Below are 16766 nucleotides of genomic sequence, written 5' to 3'. Positions count from 1 at the left end.
CTTAATGCCTACAAATTCCACCCACACCCTCGCAGTGTCATCAGTTGTGCTACATTGTGATGATTTGCTTACAGAGGCAAAATGGAACATTTCTGAGCCTGTTATCCCTCAGGAGAGCAGCATTTAGCAACGTCTGCTTCAAGTCAACAAGCCATTATGGAACCAGAGCCTAATGAATACAAGTTTGGATTCCCAAGAAGTACAAGTCTGTGTTGCCGTGTTGCTCATCTGACTTCTCAGGCATAGAGCTCCTCCCAAGTTACATGAAGCTGCTTTCCCTCCCAAGTCATTATTTAACCCTCAGAGACCAAGAGCCAAACTCCAGAGCATGATTATTTATTGTCCTTTTTATGGAGTACAAAGGGAACTTTACAAAAAGATAGCCAGCAGTCCTTAGTACAGTGAATTTTGTTATAACTTAATTCACTGTAAACTGAAACCTGCAGGCAGGTATAACTGTAAGAGACAAACTGGTCTTCCAAATCACTCAGGAGGACAGATGCCTCACTACAGCTTGAGCACATTCCAGTATACCCCCATAATCTGTTATTTTGACTACCTCCAGGATGCATCCAGGAATAAGTTCCTTAAAGTTGGCTGGCAGTTCTGCAACTGATGCAGCTGCTTAAACAGTTGAGAGCAAACCATTCCTCCTGCTTTACAGGAAAAGTAGATGAATACAGCAAACCACTACTTTGAAGTGATACAGAGCAGACAAAGATGCAGTTCAGGACTGCTGGCCAGATAAGGAGTACTGTGTCATTGGAAGTAAGCCTTCAGAGAAGTATTTTTGGTATATAGTGTTCTTTGTCAAGTGAAACTGCATGCTTCCCTCTCCCCCACTAAAGTGGTGAAGTGTTGGTGGAAAAGGGGAGCCATATAAGAGTTGGTAATTTATAACATTTTATAGGACAATTCAGACTTCTGATCCACAAGCCAGAAGGTAAGGTGTCTAACTTAGTCCTTCAGCTGGGAGACTTCATAGAGGTAAGCACCAAGCATCTTCACCCCCTGGATGTAGTTGTACCTGGAAAGAACATAGAAATACAGTTGAAACTAAGATAATGCTAATGAAAGCTATCAGTTGTGCTTTTTTGCAGTATCAATCCTAGGCACACAGACACTACAGGCATTACTGTTGCAGGCACCACTCCTGACCCCCCTGCATTTTCCCTGGCAAGGGAGAAATGCCACCCTTAGGGCAAGGAGTAGCCAAGCTCCCTGAGACCAAAACACAAAACCCTCTTGTGGTTTTAAGCATATAAAACCAGGAGTAAAGAGATCAAAATTCAGCTACAGACTAGTTCCCCAACCAGTCATTCTCTGCTAGGAGAATAGCACTTTGCCTTCCAGAGGATTAAAGAAAAGCAAGAACTCAGTTCTTGGTCTATTCTGCAACTCAGCCTGGTAGAGAGCTAAAAATTCTCTTACCTGTTTAGCTTCTCATTTTGAGAGTGGGCACCATCATCTGCAGCTCCAACAGGAAGCAGCATGACATTCTTGCCTGTTGCTTCTTGAAAAGTAAGGGTAACAGGAATGCTTCCTCCCTCCCTTGTCAGGTCTGGTTCAACTCCAAAAACTAGAATAAAGTGACACTCGGGTGAGTTTGGAACTGTATTTGGTTTTCAAAACACAGATCCTAACTGCTGCTTAAGCAATCAAGTACCAACCACTTCTGTACTCTGCACTAAACAAATCTTGCGCTGTTTTAAGCAGCCAGGCAGCAGATGTGGCAGAACTGTGGCATCTGCCCCCTAGATGTAGTACTGGAGTACTATCACCTTCAGAGTCCAATTACACAAGTAATAGTTAACCTGAAAGCCCGTTCATCCTCCAATATAAAAATTAGAATTGCTGTAGTTGCCCTGTGCAATCCAGTTGGCCCAGCATAATTAAGAAGGATGCTAGGATAACTGAGCTTTGAGGGCTTTGGCTAAGCCAGTGATCTGAACTACTGAGTCTCATCCTTATGCAAAAGCAAACACCATACCGACAGACTTGTTCAATATAGTAAGATTGAGCTTGGCATTGCTTCCATCCTTCCTGTACCTCAGACCTGAGTTTAAGGATTGCACATGACACATCATTAGTGAGCCAAACCCAAGTGCAGAGCACTAAATATTCTATAGACCTGACCTCAGTATTTCTTGAGGTGCTGGAACGGGACCTCTTTAGTCCTCCACACGCCAAGCAAAAAACTCACTGACCTGTCTTCATGGCCTTTCTACCAGCCACATAGTGGGGATGATTAAAGTCTGACACCCAGGGTTTTCCACCATGGCCTAAGTATACTCTGAATTTGTTTGGACTATGCAGCTCTGCAAACTTTTTGCTCAAGTAGTCTTCAACCTAAAAGAAAGAAAAGATTGAACAGTTTTATCTATTGTTAGAATTTCTATGAAAATTGATAAAGACAGTATACTAAAAGCATCTTAGGGACTTGCAGGTCACTACTACCGTGCAGCAATACTTTTCCTATTACAATTAATTCATATTATTCCTAAGTATCTCTGCTCTGAAGTCAGAATATCTCCTTTAGGCAACTTAACAGTATATTGTAAAACTGCTAGCCAGTATGTCAAACTTATAATTTTGACTATACACTTCCGGTAATCCAAGCACCCTACAATCAAATCAGCATTTACTCCTGAGCTCTTTCTTCAAGATCGTTGAGAGAAACTGCATGGCAAGACCACAACAGTCCAGTGCGGGACCATACAGTGATTCCCTAAGTTATCGGAGTTGAAGTGCAGAACAGGGAAGATGGCAAAGTAAATAAATTGGACTGCTTTAGAAACCAGAAACACTCTTCCCCTAGGCATACAGAACAGAAGCTTAGAGACACCAGTTGGTTTGAGGCTATCAATCCATCTCAACGTACATGCTTTGTGACTTCTTCAGGAGTCATGTTTGGCACAATCCTGATTGAGAACTTGCCAATTACTTTCCTAGGAATCACAGTCTTGGCTCCAGGGGCTGAGAAGGCTCCTTCAATTCCATGGAGAGACAAGGAAGGGTACCTCCACCTATGCATAAGGATATCTCTCTGAAGAAGCAAAGGGATAGACTCAAGGTTATATACAGTTTAACAAAGGTCACAAAGTAATAACTTCTTCCATCTAATGAAGACTTAGAAACAGTGCTTCCCCCCATGGACAAATGCAGGTCATTCAAGATCACTCGGTTAAAGAGAAGCTGTTATTCCCACTAAGCACACATTTTGCTACGACTGCTGGGTCATCAACATCTTGAGATTCAGTAGCTCTAGTTTGGCTTTCCCCTAGTTCTACGGAACTTACTGGACAGACTAGTCTGTTTCTGACAAGGACACAAAAAAACATTCATATGATGCTTAAGCACAGTCTGTAGGGAGTGTATCGGAAGGTCTAGTCTCCACTGCCTCAGGTCAGGTAGATTCCTTCTGAGTCACATGCTTATAAAGATCACACATTTTCTAAAGTTTCTAAAGCTTTCTAAAGCTTCACCACTGTGCAGGCTGAGGCACAGAGCATACTTTTGACATTTGTATCGGTTGCATTAAACTGGCTGAACTCAGTTCAGTGAGGTGAGCTCCATTGCAAAAGTGTATCTGAAATCACACAGTAATAACAGGCATTTCCTCCTTGTTGCCTTGGATATTATGAATTCAGTACACCGAGTTCAACACATCAGCACCTTGTGACAGCTACCATGTCTCAAACCTGACATTGTAACGATTCAGGATAAATTCTGTGGCTTTAATATTGTTTGTTTTGTTCAGATACAACCTGCCTCTAATCTCCTCGCAAACAGAACTGAACTGTCACTGTTCAAATCTTTCAATCACATTGTTTCTCATCTGGAGATTACAGTCTTCTCTTCCACATCTCTCCTTAGCCCTAATACCCTCCTTGTACACATGCAACTTAGAACTCCACTGGTCAGCTAAGCTAGGATTTCAGGCTAGCCAAGACTGAACAGCTTTAGTTCAGCATCATCTATGAGGAACACTTTGCCATCTCCTCCTTTATATACAAGCTGTATTTCATCCATACTTTATATGACAAGGCCAAACAAGGAAGCCTGTGTGCTTTCAGTTGATATAAACCCGAGTATGTAAAGACAAAGTTCAGGATATTAAATTATTACTTGCACCTATTTGAGTCTGAAGTCTCCTCCTGACAGTACTAGGACAGAAGACAGGCCTACACATGTAAACTTGTCTCTTAAAACACTAGTTTCTGCTTTTTACAATATATGTATTTACATTTACATGCTTTAAAATTAGTACTACCTATACCTTGCAAGATTCAATACTGTTAAAAGCATTCATTTGGAGAGCTCCCAGGATGAAGATCTGAGAAGTTCAGACATGAGTTTATTGAACTTGGACCTGTTCAAATATTTGGGTTTGGGTGGCTGCCTAACTCATGGCTACAAAACAGTCGGTACTTGTCAGGTGTAGGAAAGCGTTCAGTATGTCAACCTTAAGCTCACCACAGCTAGATCTCAAGCTGGTTTCTCACCTTATGAGAAACTGGCTCTGAGCAACTACTTTATTTCTGATAACCTGTTGAATTTCACACAGATTTAGGAAGTGGGACACTTCACACAGATATGGAATCTGATTTCTGTAGAGGTGCTAACAGTTCTCATCTAATGTTAAGGGAAAAGCATTCAACAGAGAAAGTTCTGTACAAGTTTGAAGTGCTACTTATATATCAGTTTAGGAGAAAATGTAAAATTGCCTAGACTGCTTGCCTTAAACATTGGATAACCTAAACTAAGTCTCCAATCATCTAGCACTTTGCAGAGAAACTGCTAGTGTTAAGTACACAGTCAACCATACAGGAGGTAAGATTATCTTCAAGACATTCTCATAATTTTAAAGATATCAGATGAATTTTCTGCCTACTAAATTACTTGGTAACTACACAAGTATCCACAGAAGCTTGTTTCTGTCTTCTACTAAGACAGATACCTTGACCTAACACAGCTAACCAGGGTAGATAAGTAGTACATTATACCTTTGTATCATGCAACAGTTTAGTTGCTCCTACATCTTTTGCATATTCTTCCAGGTCAAAATCAATCTTCTCATATAGTGCCAGCTCCTCATCAGTAACAGGTGCCACTGCTTCATTAATACCTGGGATTAGGATTTTCCCTTCCTTGTCTACAAGGGAACCTGTAAACAAGCACCTAATATCAGGATTCAACCAGAAGAAACAAGATGTCATTGCTGGGAACACCTTCCATGGGAAACAGAAGTCTTCACCTTCTGAAGACTCTAAGTCTAATGAAATTCCAACCTCTATCTCCCAGAGCCTGTTCCACTAAGCATGGAAGGCACTTGTGGAATTTGCAGCTATCCAAAGTGTGCGCTTTCCTGCAACTGCATTTAATTCTACTGCTACATGTTTGGCTGGATGTTTGCAGGTAGGATTCCCAAGGAGGTCAATATGGCATCTATAGAACAGTTAGCAGAAAAGAGCTGATTTAATTAATATACAAGTTTGTAGCAACATTAAGGGAAGCTAAAGTAGATAGATACAGAAATATGATGAAGGTCTTGCCAAGAAGTTTTCTAAGGCACCAGCCAGTTCTATGCATAGCTGGCAAGCACCACTTCATTGGTCAGCAGCCCTTAGGGCAACCGCTTGCATACACACTCTATAAACAAACTCATGCTTTAAGGGCTCTTACTCTCATTTTAGATTCACTCAGTGAAACCTGCTTTTTCTTACCCATTAGAGTAATGAGATCTGTCATGGCCTCATGTACAGAACCACCATAAACTCCAGAGTGAAGGTCTTTGTCACTACAATCCACCTGGTTTGAAGTAGATTAAAATTCAGGTTAGTTTTAGCATGAACTTACAGTCAAACACACAGACTTTTACTCTAGCTTTTTGCTGCATGTATTTTGAGAACGCATCTGTTTTTGAAACCAGACCTCTCAGTCGTAGTACAGTAAGAGAGATATGCTTTTTATTGCTCTGTGGAGTACAAGCCCTTAGTACTGACTGTCCTAACCTTATGTACCTCAGTGGTGTCATTTCTTCCTGAACTCAAGAAAAATATCTGGATGAAGATACCTATGTCACGAGTAAATCACCAGTGAAGGTGCTGGCTTATGCTTCATACACCTAAAAGCTATCGCTCCAATCCAAGTATCATAAAGGATAGTAAAAGGAAGATTTGACAATTAGTAGCAACTGTTTTAAGTAGCCAGTTTCACCTTTTCTAAAAGGGTATTGCCATGAAAGAGTTTGAGCTACCATTCTTCTCCAGTAGAAAAATTCAGCTTAATACAGGCTTCGCACTGTATTCCAGCACTTACCTCTATGAAGTAGTAGCAGACCCCCCTCAAGCCATAGGTGATACAAGGTTTCTTCTTGCCTAGCCAGTAGTTGTCCGAAATGCAAACATAATCCACATCTTTCAAAAAAGTGTCTTGCTGGGCAAAAATCAGTTCATCAAGGCCTTCGGATCCCGATTCTTCCATTCCCTCTAGGCAGAACTTAACATTTACTGGAAAGTCCTTTGAAAATGAAAACCAAGAACAGATTAAGTATATTAACACACTGGAGTCCTCCAGCAGTCAGTAATTTTTTTTGTCATGTACAAAGCAAAAAATGGACATAAGTAAATTAGTTCCACAACTGTGGAATTTGTTGGTTATATACAAAGTATTACAAAATTTGGACTGCATTTACATTGAGGGCACTTATACCACCCTTCATCAGATGGAATTCAAATTTTTTGAAAAATTTTAATTGAGTTCTAGAACAACTTGTTCCAAATCATTTTAACTGTGGGAATGCAGCAGAAATCTATTGCCAAAGTCACAGGGCCAGGAAAACTAACATTAACCACAGAAATTGCATGCCACAGTAGGAGAGCCAGAGCTACCTTGTCTATCCTGCCTATCACATTCTCTGCCTAGACAGCACTTGAGAGCTGCTAATTCTTCTCACACGTAACAGCAACTTGTCTTGCAAGGTAAAGCAGTCACCATGAGCTATTCCTGATTTTTCTTCAACAGAAGCTGAAAAGTGCCCAGTTTAGTGTTACTAACTTAGTCTCTTCTTAAAGCTCAGTGGCAGTGAGACATTAAAGGCCAAGTTAATTTGGCATCCTTACACAAAGGTGATCATATTGCTTACTCCTGCTGTTCCAGATGCTTGTGTATGTGTTTTCCCTCCTACACATTGCATTAAAACAAAAATGTTTAAAGTGCAATCTAAGCCTCTACAAGACTAACTTGCCAGCAAGTCAACTCAACCCTGAGACATTAGGGTATTTAGAGGATTACTGCATCGCTCCTCTGATCTGCTGAATAAGCAGGCTTGCCTCAAAGGTTTGTGGCTTGGATAACATTTATTGCTAGACTCAGCTGTATGGGAAAAAGCAGGACAAATCTTGGGTACACACCTGGTTAGTTTGTTGATAAGCCTCCAAGGCATTCAGCCAGGCAAGCACTGGACCTTTGTCATCTGTTGATCCTCGCCCATACAGCTTTCCTGTACAAACAAGACAAATTAACCACTGTGGAGAAAAATTATCATGAAGATTCAGTCATCTCTTGCCTGCAGGAGAAAACATTTTTAGCCCCACTTATATTAACTTTCATTTCTGATTCTTCTGAAGTAGCACATTTGCATCTCACTTCATACAGCCACACAAGTAGGACAGGTACAGGATTGCAATAGTTCACTCACAGAACTACTCTACCTCTTCCCCCAGTGTCTCCCTGAATAGGAATTGAACATAAGCCTGGAAAAGAGGTAACTACCTTGGGATAAGTTGTTTCTCTATCCTTGACAATAACAATTTTCTGCAAACACAGCAGTAAGGGTATAGAAACAACCCACCTCCTTTCAATACAAACCTATCCAGCATTATCTTCAATTCAACAGTGCTTTGTTTGAAGAGTAAGGCATCAGTACCTAGTAACCAATTACTTCTCTGGATCCTCCAGATAAATGTGAATCTCCCCTGAGAGGGCTTCAAATAAAGACAAGTTCTACAGGCTACAGGAAAGTCCAGGGAAGTGTAGCACCCGGGATCATAGTAAAGGTAGGTATTACTGCAACTCAGAGCTGTGGCTACAACCCCTAAGCACTAGGTGTAACCACAGTGACAGAACAAGCCAGACAGCTTGCAAGGTAAGGAGGCATTGGCAAATGTCTCCTACAATGCCTGCTGCACAGAGATCAGGCACAGCCTGAGGCAGGTCTACCTCTAGCTATCAGATAAGATAATCCAACTTTGTAACTTGGACTCTGTTCCCTGTGACCAATGCCCAGGTAGAAATACTACTTACCACAGATACTTTTCTTGGCAATGATTAACACCTAAACAAGAATAGCTAATGTCCTTCTACTCATATGACCTCTGACACTCACTGAGCAACCCGAACAAGGAAGAGGCTATTGGTAGCACCAGCTTTAAATACAAAAGAAAGTTTTAGCCTCCTCTTGGGTACCAGCAACGTGTTTCTTCAACAGGAATTACTGCATGATTTCTTCACCCACATTTATGGGAGAGAGATGCTTGTCTGGGCACTAGCTCTGTAAAACACATCTCCTGCAGTACTCATTGTAGCACAGTAAGCAAACAAGGCAACCCAGGGAGACTGCTGCACAACTTCCACCACCAGGCAAATAGCTGTATTGAATGTCCATCCCCTGTAGCAGCTCCAAATCCCTGTAGTCTGACATAACCCTACAGGCTGCAAGTTGTGAACAACGCACAAGAAACTAGTTCTAGAAAGCTTTCTGGCAATAAATTGTTACTACAGAAGACAGCAGTTAAGACTCCACTGTAGTTACAAGGAAGATAACATGCAAGTACAAGACCATGAGAAAAGGAAACAAGCCCCGAGAGCAGCTGAGATTTTGCATCTCTACTTGTTTACCATTTCCCACTCCCCATCTTTTATCGCAACAGTATTTTAAACACCCATGTCTGTTCTCACTCTCCTTGCCCTTTCAATGAAGGGTACAACTTTAGAACAAGCATAAGTTAAGAAACAAGCATACTTGTTAAAGAAATGCTCAGCAGTTTGTCAAGTCCATCGCTCTTACCTTCTCTTTCTACGAGCGTGAAGGGCTCACTATCCCAGCCATCTTCTAGTGCTGCTGGCTGAACATCTAAGTGACCATACACACACACTGTCTTTTTGCGTGGATCCGAGCCAAGTGTTCCTAGAACAATTGGTGGGAGAGGGATCTCTGATCCATCAGGCAGCTAGAAAATGGAGGCAAGAAGTTTTATTCAAATGTGGAATGCTAGAGTGGCACATCTTTATCCAATGAATGAATTAATACAGCAACATAGACAGCTAAACAAAACTAAGCTACTTAAACTGATTGTCAGAAGCAGTGTGCCAATGAAGGCATGACTACACCATGCCAGTAAGTTTTCTGACAAGTCCCAGTAACAAAGTGTTCCAAACCACTCAGAACTGTTAGCTTAAAGATAAATATCCTACATTAGATGTCTGCAGAGCCGGCCGTTGCATGCCAAGGCCCCATATCTAGTGCTGACCTAAGCACAAGTGATAAGCTCCCCTCAATACTGCATTCTGCATCGCTTGCCACTGCACTTCCATCCTGTCCAGAGTATAGCTTTCATACTCAGCAGTATCACCAAGTGTAACACGTGCCTACAGCCAAATAAGGTCAAACAGCTGTATTTCTCTAGACTAGCCTATACTGTTAAGAAAGGGCAGTGTAGTGCTGATGCACTTAGTTCAAGATTTGAACTTTGCTTAGTTCTTTGGAATAGCCCACAATTCTCACAGGCTGTTCCCAGTCAGCATCTATTTCTCTTCCAGTGAACACAAACTCCTAGACACTGTTCAGCAGATCATGATTGGCTTTGGCTTTTTGTTCATATGGGCTCCAAGCTCTGATTTTTTTAATCAACAGGTTACACTGTCCTCAGCCAGCTACATTTCTAAGTGATTAGAGTTATTGCAAGAATTTACACTTACAGTAACCAGTACACAGTACAAACAGCTGTGCAGCTGTAAACTAAGTTAGAATGGACAAGTTTGCCAGTTGCTCTACATTGCTGCTATACCAGTGAAGAGCAACATACATAAACTGACTAGTCTTATCTATATTTAATATAAAACTAAATACTAAAGTTAACTTCAATTCAGATGCAAGAATTGCATCTAAATACAAATGTTACTTGTAATCAACTCTGTAAAATCAGTTCTTGCCTCCAAGAAGTCACACTGATGAAAGAACAAGTCTGCCACTGAACTAATTGAAACACTTTCATGGGATTTTAGGCTGTAGTTAGCTGAGCTAGAATTGTCTTGCAGATTCCCTCCCAAGAGGACACATGAAGTTGTTGCTTCCCTGCTGGGACCCATGGTGCTACAAACAAGTATACTCCAGTTGTCAAAAAACAACTGCTCGGTGGGTTCTGATGCACGGATTCCACCCACCAGGCATCAGCACCAACTACAAGAACGATCTTCTAAAACTAGAAAACACTCCAGTACATGGGGATTTTGAATCCCAGTATCCAAACACTAGTCTAAACTTTGGTATGGGCCTTATTCTGTGGCATGTAGTGATGAGTCACTTCGAAGGAAGAGCCGATCAAGTGGATTGATCCCTAGGATGAGACTGTTACTCTCATAAGCACTACATTTCTCACTTACATTTTCTAGACAGCTATAAATAAGGAGGTTACATCCTATTAAGGATCTTCCTGTATCTGGTAAGGAAGCAGTGCAATCTTGTGACAAATATAATACTTCTGGAAGAGCCCAAAAGTGTCCCAGAGGACTGATTGAAATTTCAGTATCTTTACAGCCTGTGGGTCTAAGGGCTGACGTTAGCTTGCTGTAAAGAATATCTATTATTTTTGTTCGCAGGAGCTTTGCTCCTGTTCAGTTAGAAAAGTATTTAAGATACACTTTGGACTGTATAGTAAGTGTAACACAACATGCTTAACTGATCTGGATGCCAAGGCTTACTATAAACAAAGTTCTTAAAGGGAAGCTCAGACTAGAAAAGACATCCCACACTAACAAGTACTGCCTTTGTAGTCTGCTACCCACAAGACCCTCGTGTCGTAATCCTGACCAGAAGGCCATCACACATCAAGAAATTTGTGATCCACACAGTTAGCCTTAGTACACCCAAGCCTCTGCTGCAGAAACAGCTTCACCTTTCTGCCTTTATTGTGCTGTGCATATCCTTGGGCAGCAGGATAAACTTGGCCAGTTGACTGCAGCTTGCAGGCAGTTCCCACTCAGCACCGGCGATTACAACACCTGCATGTCCTTGTTTTTATCTAAGGGTGCAGCAGAAGTCCTCATGTGAATATCCTTTTCATTTGTCAGTGGAATCAAGCAGCTTGAATAAATAAAATAGGGTAACACTTCCATGAATGAGACCTGCACAGCAAGCTGCACACTGAATGGATCCCTGCTAGATGCTGCACCTCTTGGGGTTCCCAGTTCTAAAGGGACATAAGATTATCTGTACTATCCTCCTTATAGCGGTAGTTCTAATAAACAGCATTTTAAATGAGACTTTATGGAGTCTAAGTGCCTTTCTTACTGGGATCATAAGAAGTCAGTCTGGTGCAAAACACCTCATCTTCTAAAGACAATATTTCTGCTAAGCTAGCATGGAGATGTTCACATACTTTTTGTTTCCCAATATCCATAAGTTGAGTTGTGCCTCCCAGTCGCTCAATATCCTTCGCAGCAACCTCCATCATGCGTCTGATTTCAGGTCTCTTCTCAGGCCATGCTGACACACTCTGGATTGCCACCCACTCAGCCAACCGCTACAGAAAGACATAAAAGCTAAAGAGATTACTACACACGAATTAAGGCATGGGATACATACACAAATGTAACACTTTGAAATTCAACTGTTTTAGTTGAGGTTAAGCTGAGGCAAATCAGCTCTGCCCTCTGCTCAAAAGACTAATCATTCACAAAGCTCCCTAAAATCTCACTTTCCTACAGCTGCTGCTGAAGTGCAGCAGAAGGGCAATAAATATCTAAGGTAAGGTAAGCTTAAGAATGACCGCTTGCATCTATTGTCCATTTCTCATAGCCGTTATTCAAGCATCAGAAGCAGCTATTGTCTTCCGGGCTTCTCAGAAATGCCACCTCAGCATTTTCCTCATGTGAATATAGTGGGAGCACTGGCAAAAGTCATGTTGAACGCTTGGCATAGCTCTTGCCTGGGAATATACAATGCTATATTCCCAATTCCTTCACAGACAAAAGAGACTGCTATACAAAGTACAATCGAATAGCAGGTTAAACAGCAAAGTACAGTAGCTAACACCACCACCCCACCCCACACACACCCTCACACCTCAGCAATATGAACAATTTCATATGAGAAAGTTTTATTCCAGCCTTGCTTATAATCCTTCCTTTCCCATCTCAAAAGGGGAGGGACAGTACAAACCTAGTGTGGCATTCAGGAACCAGAGACAAATTTCTTGTAACTTTAAGTCAGACACTGCTTGCACTATACAGTAACGAAACATTTCCTAATAAATCTACCACGGAGATTTAAGTCTTCGAACAAAACTATGCCTAAACTTAGTTTTCCAACTTGACTCAAATCAGTCACATCCACTGCCTGATCCCTCCTCTTCCCAAGTACTTGTCATCACTATTACTGGGAATATTACGTAGGTGTAGCAACAGGCTTGAAGCTGACCACCTAACTTCAATATCCCACAGCTATCTATGTTGCAGAACAAAACTCTGAAAGAAAACTTACCTGAATATAGAGGTCCTGGTGTTCATCAATGTATTTAAAGAGGGTTTCAAGAGCAGACATTTTCTGACCAGAATAGCGTTGCTGAAGGTTCTGTAACAAAACCAGTTTCGCCTTCACAGGTTTAAGCAGCAAAAGAAAGTAATCAAGCAGGCATAGGAGACTTGTACCTTTCAGTTGCTAACGCCACACACCAAGCTGCATGAACATAAAACTTAAGGCCACTCCCTCTCAGAAAACTAGTCAAGTGGCTAAACAAATGTATATGTAGTCCCAACACCACTGTCTCTGCATCTCCCCTGAAGTAAAATTAAACCGAGCAAGCTTGTTTGTAGACATACTTCAGTCAAGTCATGCACTACACCTTACTGCAGAATTACAGACAAAATGTTACTGAAATGAAGTATACTCTTTCAAGTTGCATTTTATTATAAGAGTTCAACTAATAGTGTGCCATAAGCTTGAATGCTAGCAGCTAGTTCCAAGAAAGCACCACACTTTTACTTTGTGCTGTACAAAGGAAGCTAGAAGCAGGCAGCTTAAGAATTGTTTTTTTCAGCTTTAAAGTCCCAAGCCTTCTCAAAGAAGGTCAGAGGGAAGCCATGGGAACAGAAACCAGCCCAGCAGGCCATGAGCAAGTGGTCAGTGACTAGTTCAGTGCTACCACTTCCTCATTTTATTTTAGTTTCAACTGGAGTTAATGCAAGAAAACCCAAAACTTCTCCCCACCTCAGTTTTCTATCTTCCTTACCAGTTCAAAGTTCATATTTAAAAGACATACTGTTCAGTCAACCAACAAAACAAAAAGGCTTCAACTTTGTTCTTGAGTCAAAGCTAAAGATACAACACCTTCTGTAAGGCAGGAAAATAATGAGTTTTACAAATACAATTCTGGAATCCAAGTGCGTGAACCATCAGACAAAAAATGTCCGGAACACACTGAACAGGCAAGTTCAGCCTGCTGAACACACCAGCTGCTGTGATTCAGTATTTTGTTCAGTCAGCTTTATACCAGATCCTTTAAGCCTTCCTTTCACTTCTGCCTGGAAGTCACCAGACAACTATGATAGCTGTGAAAACATCTGACTGTTTGTCTTGGGATTTCTTGATCAGCTGACTACTCTGCATAGCTGAAAGGCTGCAGCAGGTTGTCCCACACAGCATACTGCAATATAAGCACGTAACACCACCCCAAAACTACAGAAGACTAACAGGACGCATTTTCTTCCAAGCTGGGTTGCACTTACAGAGATCACAGATGTTTGACATACAAAAAGCCTTCCACTCATTGGAGATGGCTTCTATTTAACTTACTTATTAATCAAGTTTAAATCTCACTGATGAGTTTTAAACACCAATTACAACAACCCCAAGGCACCAGACAGCTCAAGCATTCTCTTCAATAGCCACGAACGACAACAACTGAATGTCTTCAGAAGGACTATAAAGACCTAACCACGTTAAAGCAATGCTCCTCACTGAAGCCTGGTTTCCATAATGACATCACCATCCCTACATGCAGCTAGAGCTCAGGCAGAAATCATACAGAGCTTTTCAGAGGGACCAGCACACAGGCATTAGCCCTGTGCATTTGCCCCTCCTCTTCATTCAATCAGTTCCCATAGCAACATCAGGGCTTCAGCTCCACAGCAGCCACAAAATACAATATGTTGGGCTGATATTCTGCCCAACACAAACAAGATCTGAACTACTTGCTAGGTCACGGACTATGAATATTGTCTTTAACAGTTAAGTACTCTTAAAAATTAAAAGAGCATTGAATCACTCAAGTCTCACTGTAGAGCTGCAAAAAACCTGCCCCAGACAGCTTCAAACTTGGAAAAGCAGATGCAGGTTACTGCACAGCACAAGGCTGAATATTACTTCCCCTCTCAAAAATCGGGGCTAGAATTTCCTGTAGATCCTTCAGGCTAGAGAACTGAATCCTTCCTCCCTGCACAGAAGGGGCTCCAAAGTTCTACCTTTTCACAGCCCTGCAACAGCTGCATGCTATTATCATAGAATGGTTTGGATTGGAAGGGACCCTTAAAGGTCATGCAGTTCCAAACCCCTGCCATGAGCAGGGACACGCCCCGCCAGACCAGGCTGCCCAAGGCCCCATCCAACCTGGCCTTGTACACCTCCAGGGATGGGGCAGCCACAATTTCCCTGGGCAACCTGTGCCAGTGCCTCACCTTCCTCATCGTTAAATAGGACAACTCAAGCGCCCTGTGACAAGTCTGCCTTCCTTACCCACAGGCAAGGGAAGAGCATTTAACCAGGTTGGAAGAGGTCTGTAACCACCACAGAGCAAACGACTCCATGCTTAACCTACCGCGCTGCACTTCGGGCTGAGCTGACCCAGAGGCCAAGTCTGAGAACTGACGAGTTTTCCTACAGCGAAAGCTCCCCGCAACCCCCAACATCTCGCAGGGCTCCTAAGGCTCATGGGGAGACAGAGCAAGCGCGGGGAAGCGGAGCTGAGGCAGCTCCCCCTCGAGGAGCGGCCGGGCCGGGCCAGAAGGCCGGGCAGTCACCTCTTGGGACACCGGGAAAGGCCTTGCCCGGCGGGGCCTCCCGCAAGGCACCCCAGAGGCCAAGCCGTGGCACTGCCTAACGGGACACAACGCGAAGGAGTTAGTGGGGTCCCGTCTGTCCCGATGCCCGCTCGCTCACACACTCACCCACGCTGTCCCAGCACCCTGTCACAAGGAGTGCCGGCAGCCTTGGGGCTTTAAATACCTAGCTCTGGCCCCGCCCCGCGGGCAGCGACAGCCAATCGCGTGATGCAGTCCAGTGCTGGCTCCGCCCCGCGCGCAGAAACAGCCAGTCGCTTGGCGCGCTGGAAGACGTGTCGCCGTGCTGGCCCCGCCCCTCGGATCGCGGCAGCCAATCGAGTGGCTCCGGGGCGGGGTTTGGTGATGGGTCACTGCGCTGGCCCCGCCCAGCGCGCTGCGACAGCCAATCGCGTGGAGCGGTCCCTGTGCTGGCCCAGACCCTCTCGCCGTGCAGCCAATCGCTTTGGCTCAAGGGTGGGGCTTAGTGAGAGACGGGTGGCTGTGCTGGCCCCGCCCCGCAAGCCTCAGCAGCCAATCGCATGGCTCCGGGGCGGGGCTTGCTTGGAGACTCGGGGGTGGTGGCGCGGTCGAGCTGCCTGCGGGGAGTGCGCTGCTCTCCAGCGCCCCCAGCGGCCAGATCGAGGCACTGCGCTCCTGCGCGAGAGGTGGGCGCTCTGCCCTTCTTCGTGGGAGCATCGCCTCGAGGTGGTGCGGTGCCAATGGGCATCCCAGTCTCCAGGGAAACGAGATGAGCAAAGAGATAAATAACACGAGAAATAACATGGGAGATAGTAAGGGGAAAGATAAGATCCTGTCCAGAGCCTGTCTGGACAACTGAATTGTTCAAACAAAGATGGGAGCAACCTTACAGGATCATAGAATCACTTGGTTGGAAAAGACCTTTGAGATCATCAACTCCAACTGTACCTGTCACTGCTAAGTCACATCCCTGAGCACTTCATCTGTGAGTGTTTAAACACGTCCAGGGACGGCAAATCAACCACCTCCTGGGCAGTCTGTGCCAGTGCTTGATAACCCTTTTGGTGAAGAAATTTTTCCTTATATCCAATCTGAACCTCTCCTGGCATGATTTGAGGCCACCTATTATGACCTTCTTACGTTTGCGGTTGAGATAGGTCAGACAGATTTTAGATAGCTAGATTTACACATGGTTTACATAAATTAGGAAAGGAAAGTGTAATATGAATGCTAAGCTACAAAACTGAAGTAAGTTCACCTAGTGGAGAGTTTCCTTAGCTCCTAACAGTGTTGGAAAGGCATAAGTTATTGCAAGTGCAGAAAGATGAACGATAAGGCTACTATTACTCTGTCTCTGGCCAGCAGGTCGAAGGAAGTGCTTCTGCCCCTCTATTCCTCTCTTGTGAGACCTCATCTGGAATACTGTATCCAGTTCTGGAATCCTCAACGTAAGAGGAACATGGAACTGT

At 43.4% G+C, this 16766-nt stretch overlaps 1 protein-coding gene across 1 annotated transcript; it reads right to left on the bottom strand.

Moving 5' to 3' along the window:
- Positions 1-310: 310 nt before the first annotated feature.
- On the bottom strand, positions 311-15503 carry CNDP2 (carnosine dipeptidase 2). Its single transcript, XM_054060178.1, has 12 exons — positions 15445-15503; positions 12764-12853; positions 11661-11804; positions 9071-9233; positions 7416-7504; positions 6322-6522; positions 5727-5811; positions 5007-5167; positions 2882-3046; positions 2208-2349; positions 1432-1579; positions 311-1027 (listed from the first exon to the last, which is right to left on the bottom strand). The coding sequence occupies exons 2-12, from the start codon at positions 12821-12823 to the stop codon at positions 958-960; spliced, it is 1428 nt and encodes a 475-aa protein (XP_053916153.1). The 5' UTR covers positions 12824-12853; positions 15445-15503; the 3' UTR covers positions 311-957.
- Positions 15504-16766: the final 1263 nt, after the last annotated feature.

The sequence above is a fragment of the Cuculus canorus genome, chromosome 2 (genome assembly GCF_017976375.1).
Source record: "Cuculus canorus isolate bCucCan1 chromosome 2, bCucCan1.pri, whole genome shotgun sequence".
In the NCBI taxonomy this organism is placed as follows: Eukaryota; Metazoa; Chordata; class Aves; order Cuculiformes; family Cuculidae; genus Cuculus; species Cuculus canorus.
This window is presented reverse-complemented; position numbering and strand designations above follow the sequence as displayed.